Raw genomic sequence first — 8677 nt, 5'->3', positions numbered from 1 at the left:
GGTGCCGGCTGGTTTGCCCTGAAGGGTGGCCTGGATCAGGGTGGGGGTCCCCACTGGGGTGCCTGGCCAGTCTGGGTGAGGGGCTGAGGGCTGTGTTCAGGCTGGGGTGACTGAAGCTCACAACTGCTTTTTTCCTTTTTCTTTTTTTATTCTGGGCCAGCTTTAGCTTTGAGGCTTGGCTCCAGCTCTTAAGCATTCGCTGCTGAAAGTAGGTTTCTGGCCTTTGCTTACAATGTTGCAATCCTGCTGGCTGAAGTCTGGCGATATTTGTTACATAGTTGCTTAGAGTTGCAGCTCAGAGGCCTGCAGCAGTAGGCGGGGAATGTTGAAGTCCTCCCTCACTGAAGCAAGCAAGCCTCATGTTAGTTTCACGCTGCCTGGCTGCAGGCCGCCATCTTGGCTGGCAGTTAATTTGCATATCTCGCTGATTAGCCAATGGGAAGGGTAGTGGTCTTACGCCAATTACCATGTTTCTCTTTTATTAGATAGGATGATAAACCATGAGATTGCTAATGTTAGTTAACTATAGTAGTCTCAGCATCCACAAAAATAAAACATAGCCCAAGCTAGTTTGGCTATGTTTTGTTTTTGTGGCTAGAATGTCAGCCTGAAGGCTGAAGGGTCCTGGGTTTGATTCCAGTGAAGGGCACATGCCTAGGTTGCGGGCTCAATCCCCAACAGGGGGCATGCAGGAGGCAGTCGATCAATGATTCTCTCTCATCATTGTTTTTTTCTCTCTCTCCCTCTCCCTTCCTCTCTGAAATCAATAAAAAAAAAAACCTGTTTTAAAAAATAGATTAAATCTTCTCAAATTTCAGAGTTAGAAAAGCCTAATAGAGCATATAACTTCTGCTCCAAAATTCAAACTTAGCATTAGATACAATATTTACTCAAATTTTTAATTTCTGAATAATGAGCTTATTCAGTAATAGACCTAAACCACCACTAAATTAACCAATCCCTTAATTTACACTATCGTCTTTAATTCATTCTTTCTTTCCCATGCTCAAAACCATCACTTTTTTACAACTCTTCCCTTTGATACTGCAGACTTTCCTTTTTAGGACTATGTAATTTCTTTTTTAAGAGAAGAGTAAAGCCTGTTGAAATTCAAGGTCTGGGTGATTAGCTAGTTTTAAATCACTAAATAACTAGCTCCCACAGGTGTAGACAACAAATATTTATGCCCCAGCAAATAAAAAATTACTATGTCATGAACTTTAAGAATCATCCTCAAAGTAGCAACTGAGTATGAAAGGGTCTTCTGTACTTATGGGAGCTGACATCAGCGCACATAAACTACACATGAATCTGATTTATTGGAGTAAAAAAGATTGTTATATTCCTAAGCTTGTGCACTGACAACAACACACTTCTTTCATATAAAAGTGCAGCTTCCAAAATAACAGTTTAAAGAACAAAGTCTGACATAAGGCAGACTTCCTTTCCTTGTAGAAACCTGCCTGCCAAGTAAAATCCTGGTGAGGTTCACCCATGGTACCAGCCATCTCATCTGTCTGGGGTAAGTGAACAATGAGAAGCAAAACTCAATGGCTGCTCTTGTAGAAGTAGGCATGTGCACTAGACCACAAGGCTAAGATGGTGCAAAAACTTTCCCTCTCTTTGCCTTTCACTAACGAAGTCATTTGCAGGCATTCTAAGATCCTTTCTAAAGCAGATCTTCTATTAATAAATATTTCCAAGGATCTATTAAAATTTCTGCCCCCAACCTTTTTGATTTTTGTCATGCAAACTAAAAATATAACATGATGTTTTAACAAAGGAGAGTTTTACATGGTGTGTTACTGGAGGTACTATTTGTCTGCAGATATCTTCTGATACCAAACATATTACAATTAAAATTTTAAGAAGCTACTTACGGCTACACCAGCATGATAACTTGTTCCACAAGCAATAAGAATCAAGCGCCGGCACCTCTGGATCTCCTTAATGTGATCCTTCAAACCGCCCAAATTCACTGAAATAAAAGTTCATGTATATAATTATTTAGGAAAGAACCATATGAAATAAGCAATCATTTTTGATAAGTGCCCACTATCAATCTGGGAAGCAACAGAATTTTAAAGAATTTGTATTCCTCTGAGGAACTCTTATAGAAGTAGGCATGTGCACTATCCACTAAGCCAAAGTGGCTAGGGCTCCTCTCAGTCTTTGCCATCTCATTCACCTAATGTCAGAGTCATCCTCGTTGCTCCTATCCCTTCTCCACATCCACTCCACCAGCAAGTCCTAGGAACTCCACCTAGGAGTTCTCTGTAGTTCGTTTGTTTTCTTTTTTTTTTTCTCCTTAGGTCCCTATTTTTTGAAAAGTAATTAAAATAAGGCACAACTTAACTGGTTCCCCAGACTTGTAACTAGCCTTATTCAGCTCCCTACCACATGTCCACACTACTACAGTATGTATCAGACTTTAACTTGTTTGGTCAATTTTACATTCCTTTCTTTTTAAAAAAAAATATATATTTTATTGATTTTTTTAGAGAGGAAGGGAGAGGGATAGAGAGTTAGAAACATCGATAGAAACATCAATCAGCTGCCTCCTGCACACCCCTTCCCCCGCCCCCCCCGGCCCGGGGATGTGCCCGCAACCAAGGTACATGCCCGACTAGAATCAAACCTGGGACCTCTCAGTCCGTAGGCCGATACTCTATCCACTGAGCCAAACCAGTTAGGGCCATTCCTTTCTTTAGATTAAAAGTTATCTTAAAGGCAAAACTATATGGACACAGTAGATGCTGATGTCTGGAGGTGGGGAAGTTGCTGATTACAAAGAACACAATGAGTTTTTAGAGTAATGGAACTGTGCTATGTCTTCATTGTTGTAGAGGTCAGCATTATGAGCATGTTATGGAAGTTTGTTGACACTCACTGAATTATACAATAAGAATAAATTTTATTATATCTATACTAATAAAAGGGTAATATGCTAATTAGACCAGATAGCCCGGACATCTTCCGGACGTCTTTCCTGACAAAGCCGGGGCCCCGGGCGAAGCCGCCCAGAGTCCCAAGTGCCTGCGGCTGGCCCAGGCTTAGCTGGCCCGGGTCCTGGGTGCCTGCGGCCGGCCAAAGGAAGGGAAGCATGGGTCCTGGGTGCGGGGTCCAAGGCAGAGGCAGTTAGGAGCAATCGGGCAGGCAGGCGAGCAGTTAGAGGTGATCAGGCAGGTAGGCAGAGACAGTTAGGGGTGATCAGGCAGGTAGGTGAGCAGTTAGGGACGATCAGGCAGGCAGGCAGGCAAGCAGTTAGGAGCCAGTGGTCCCGGACTGCAAGAGGGATGTCCGACTGCCGGTTTAGGCCCAATCCCGGAAGATGGATGGTGGGTCATATGCAAGAGGAATCGGGCCTAAACTGGCAGTCAGACATTCCCCGAGGAGTCCTGGATTTCAAGAGGGTGCAGGCCGGGCTGAAGGACCCCCCCTAATCCCCTGCATGAATTTCATGCACTGGGCCTCTAGTATCTCTATAAGCCTGCATGGGGGAAAAATAACTTAGTTATACTCAGCTCTCTACCACATTCTCCTACGGTACCCAGAACAGTGCTCTGAACATAATATAAACCCACTCTCCTCTCGGTCTTTTGTTTTTTTTTTAAGATATTTTATTTTATCTTTAGTTAATCCTCACCTGAGGATATTTTTCCATTGATTTTTAGAGAGAATGGAAGGGAGGGGGAGAGACAGAGAGAGAAACATTGGTGTGAGAGACACATTAATTGCCTCCTGCACACATCCCCAACTGGGGCTGGGGATTGAACCTGCAACTGAGGTATGTGCCCTTGACCGGATTCAAACCCAGGATCCTTTCAGTCCAAGGGCCGATGCTCTATCGACTAAGCCAAACTGGCTAGGGCTCCTCTCAGTCTTTTCCAACTCATTCACCTAATGTCAGAATCATCCTCATTGCTCCTATCCCTTCTCCACATCCACTCCACCAGCAAGTCTTAGGTGCTCTACCTTCAAATCATATCTCTACTGCCATCACCCCAGTCCAACATTTCTCCCCTGGATGAGACCATTCTAACGATTCTCTCTTCAGTTTTCCACTTCCACTTGGCCTGTTCTCCACACAAACCAAAATAACCTTTTAAGTGATTCTTTAAAAATATGAATCTGATATTAAAAGCCTCTTGATGAGTGTGTCCTCCTTCTATGTATATATTCTTCTAAGAGTACCTTGTCTATTAACACTTCTACACAAGGCTGGTTTTCTACCTGTGAGAAATTTTCATTCAAGAATCATTCAAGTATTGAACTAATATTAACTGAGCACCCACCAAGTGAACATACTGTCCAAGGCTATACTGTGTGGCAACCAGAGCTCTCAGACAGTTCAGAGTCTGGCTGAGGAGACAGATGTGCACACCCAGGCAGCATCCTCCTGCATATGACCCACCATCCATCTGCCTACTTTGTCCCTGTTCTTCATCTCCTTAATTGGCTAAAATATGGAACCAAGGTGTATGCTTTTACTTATCTTTTTGAATAATTTTATGTTCTTCCTTTATAGTATTTTTAAAAATTAGTAAAGTGGGAAATAAAATAACAAAAAGGTTCCCTGGCTTCCCAAATATCTTAGAATAGAATCCAAACCCCTTAGTATGGCCTTCAAGTTTCTACATGCCCTGTCTCCTGCTTAACTCTGACCTAATCTCCTCATACTTCCCCTTTCACCCAGGCCACACCAGCCAAACTGACCCTCTGGCTATTCCTGCACTAGACCAAGTCTGTTTGTGTACTTCTGCCTACAATGTTCTTCCACTGACCTTGGCATGTAGCAAAAATGTTTGGGAAGAAAGGAAATAACACTAAGAGGTTGGGTAAAGGTTGCACAAAGGCAAATCAGTTTGGAGATGACTCAGTATAAAAGCAGACATACTGTCAAAGAGACTTGTATTTCAGATTATGATCAAGAATGACAGGGATGCCCTGCTGGTGAGGCTCAGTGGTTGAGTGTCAAGCTATGAACCAGGAGGTCACAATTCGATTTCCAGTCAGGGCACATGCCCAGGATCCCCAGTGTGGGGTGTGCAGGAGCCAGTCAATCAATGATCCTCTCGCATCACTGATGTTTCTATCTGTCTCTCCCTCTTCCTTCCTCTAGGAATCAATAAGAATATATTAAGCAAAAAGATGACTGGCAGCCATATATTCTATAAGGCTATTGAGGACAATGAACTTTCAGGCTGTCAATGCCAAACCCCAGACTTTGAAATAAAAAAATAATTGATATGTTATTACCAGTATAGTCATCAAAGTTGACTCTTCCTCTCATTGTGTTCACAACTGACTCTGGCTGCTCAAAAATTTCCTTCTGCATAAATGAACTGAAGTTGCCTAAAGGAATATAAATTATATCATTAAAACAAACAAACAAACAAAAATAAGCCAAAGAATAACAAATTCGTACAAAACTGAAAATCTATCGCCTTTGACAATCTTAGTAAATGAAATGAAACAAAAGGTCATGCCATTGAGGACAATGCTCATATATGACATTCTACCCTATGTGAAGAAAAATGAACAAGGAGAAAGAATCATGTAAAATATGCAGTTACAGATAAACAGGGGAGTGGGACAGCTTAAGTTTTGGATTCAAACCTAGGTTTGAATTAAGGATATTATTAGCTAAGAGACCTTGGGGAAATACCTTAATCTGTAAATTAAGAACAGCAACTACTTCATAGCATTGTAGTATGGACATATACAGACTTGACACATAGCTATTACATAGTGTTACTTTTTATTCCCACTACAACCCCACCAGAAAGGAGAATAAAAGCCATAATCACAATAATTATCTATAACAAACATGTAATATGCTAATTAGACTGGACGTCTTTCAGGACACCCAGGTGCCTGCCTGTGGCTGGTGGGAAGCCCAGGTCCCGAGTGCCAGAAGGAAGCTGGTGCCAGCAGCTGAGGGAAGGAAGGCCTACTCTTGCATGAATTTTGTGCATCAAGCCTCTAGTAATAGATAAGAGCAGCAAACGTTACGTAGGGTTCATTAAGTGTGTCAGGCACTATTCTAAGGGCTTTACATGTATTGGCTCTCTTAATCCTTAATGAGATAGAACCTATTATCCTCACTTTATATATAAGAAAACTCAAGCACAGGGAGAATAAGAAAGAAATAAAGAACAGAACACAAACTATGTTTATAAAGCATCTTAAAAATTTCAAGTACTATTTAAATCATCTCTTTTTAATGTTAGAAAAGAAAACCATGGATTAATTGGAGGAAAACTATTGTAAAACTAACATAATTTCTTCAAAGAATCATCTCTTTTCCTGTGGCTGTCCCTTCACTACTCATGAGGACAATTTCACTCAGCACTGTGTTACCAGATTTCTACACTAGGACAGGAAGTAGAATGTACCCTTTCCAATAAGGACACCAAGCTATAACATGACAAAACTTTCACCCTTCATAATCTGCTGGAGTTCCATCTGGAGGGTTTGCACAGCTCTTCCAGGGTGATCTCCTGCAGTTCGTTTAATTCGATGGATAGAAAGACGGCCATCTACCACCGCTGCTACGTCATCATCTTCAAGGAAGATGACGCGATTGGTGTGTTCTATGACAGCACTATAAAACATTCAAGGAGATATTACAATCAATAATCAAGGATGATTATTAAAACTATCATTAGGACACAAAAATCAAATTTAAATAAAAACTCAGATTTTTAATTATTTCCTACAACTTTTGTGACATACTGTTAGTACAGTTTCGGTAGTATTATTATACTTGAAATCCTTTTTTTCTTGAAGTATTAATGTTTATTGCATGTAACATTATATTTGAAAAATAAACTTAAAAAAAAGAAAAAAAAATACAAACTCTACCATCCTGCAATGTTTCTGATAGCTTTCTGGTTATTGATGCCATTCCTTACTGGGAAGTCAGGGTGAGGGGTGGTCACTGTGGACAGTGAATAAAAGGATCTCTATGCAGCAACCTAAACCAAATTAGATTACATCTGAAAGAAAACATGGTTGTTTCTTCCTCATTTTATCCATCACCAAATACTCCAATTTTAACTCCTAAGTATTTCTCAAAGCTTCTATGTCCACACCACAAACCAGTTCAAGCTATCATCAACTCTTTGCTGAACTACTATAGCAACCTCCTAACTTGTCCACCCACATTCCCTCTAATCTCTCTCCATCCACTGTCCATTTCTGCCAAAATGAATATCAAAAGGCAACTCTCATCAGGATTTCTCCCTCATCCAGCAAACCACATGACTGCTTCCCTTTGCCTCTTAGGAAATCAACAAAATGCATAACTGTGACCCCTACCTCCTCCTCTAGCCTCATTTCCCACCTCTATTCCAGCCCACACTCCCACCCATCCCAAGCTCTCACAGGCTGATCAATCTGCAGAGAATGAATGTCCTTTCCTCCATCTCTCACCTATTTAACTCCTACCTCCTTAACTCTCATTTCAAGCATCATTCCCTTAAAGAAGTTTACTCATGAGGGTAAGTCACCTGTTATAAGCATTCTATAACTCTCATCACAGCTGGAATTCTACACTTGTGTGACTATTTGTCTTCTCCATTATGAAAGAGCTCCTTGCCCTAGCCAGTTTGGCTTGGCAGATAAGAGCATCAACCTGCAGACTGAAGGGTCCTCAGTTCGAGTCTGGACAAGGGCACATGCCTGGGTTGCAGGCTCGATCCCCAGTAGGGGGCATGCAGGAGACAGCCAAACAATGATTCTCTCTCATCATTAATGTTTCTGTTTCTCTCTCCCTCACGCTTCCTTTCTGAAATCAATAAAAATATGTAAAAATAAAAAAGAGCTCCTTAATGACAAGTAATATTTTTTACTCACCATTATCTCCTAAGCACAGTACATGCTTTGCTAGTATGCAGTTAAGACCGTATGAATGAATGAGTATAAAAACGGCTGAGGTGTTTCTGCAACCTCATTTATTTAAGCTGTAAGTGTCAACTCTGTAACAAACCTACTTAATGATGGCAATGACACATCTTAGCACTGACTATACACCTGTAAAACATTAAAGCATAAAGCTTGTTTTCCCACTGAGATAATAAATTCTCAAGTCCCAAACTCCATCAGTTTTCACTTTTAGGTCCCTCTACTTTCAGGCACAATGAATGACTCAAATACATGTTAGCAATTTGAATGATTACATTTTATATCCATTACTAGAGGCCCGGTGCACAAATTCGTGCAGGGGGGTGGGGGGTCCAGCCAATCACAGCCGATCAGGCAGGGCCAGCCAGGGGGTGGGACGTGGGAGGTTGGCCGGCCAGCCCCAGCCATGATGGGGGGAGGGCCGGCTGGGGGAAGAGACCATAGGCGGTTGGTCAGCCGGCCCTGCCCCCTGGTCGAACTCCCAGTCGAGGGGACAATTTGCATATTAGCCTTTTATTATATAGGACTAGAGGCCCGGTGCACAAAAATTTGTGCACTTGGGGGGAAGGGAGGGTCCCTCAGCCTGGCCTGTGCCCTCTCCCAGTCTGGGACCAATCAGGAGATAACGCCCTGCTGGCTTAGGCCTGCTCCCGGGTAGCAGAGGGCAGGCCCAATCCCTAGGTGCAGCCCCTGGTCGGGCTCAGAACAGGACAGATTGGGGAGTTGGGGCACCACCCCTGTCATGCACAGAGCAGGGCAGATTGGGAGG

The 8677-nt window shown here is 42.2% G+C and overlaps 1 protein-coding gene across 1 annotated transcript in view; it reads right to left on the bottom strand.

Annotated features, from left to right (window-relative positions):
- Positions 1–8677, bottom strand: part of GFPT1 (glutamine--fructose-6-phosphate transaminase 1) — a 78088-nt gene that overhangs the window by 18742 nt on the left and 50669 nt on the right. Inside the window, exons 11-13 of the mRNA XM_006775349.2 lie at positions 6444–6607; positions 5260–5355; positions 1881–1978 (exon numbers count right to left, since the gene is read on the bottom strand). Coding sequence (XP_006775412.1) covers positions 1881–1978; positions 5260–5355; positions 6444–6607 — 358 coding nt within the window. The remainder of the gene's footprint in view (positions 1–1880; positions 1979–5259; positions 5356–6443; positions 6608–8677) is intronic.

The sequence above is a fragment of the Myotis davidii genome, unplaced genomic scaffold (genome assembly GCF_000327345.1).
Source record: "Myotis davidii unplaced genomic scaffold, ASM32734v1 scaffold247, whole genome shotgun sequence".
Taxonomy (NCBI): domain Eukaryota; kingdom Metazoa; phylum Chordata; class Mammalia; order Chiroptera; family Vespertilionidae; genus Myotis; species Myotis davidii.
Note: the sequence above shows the minus strand (reverse complement) of the source record. Positions and strands in the feature narration are given on the sequence as shown.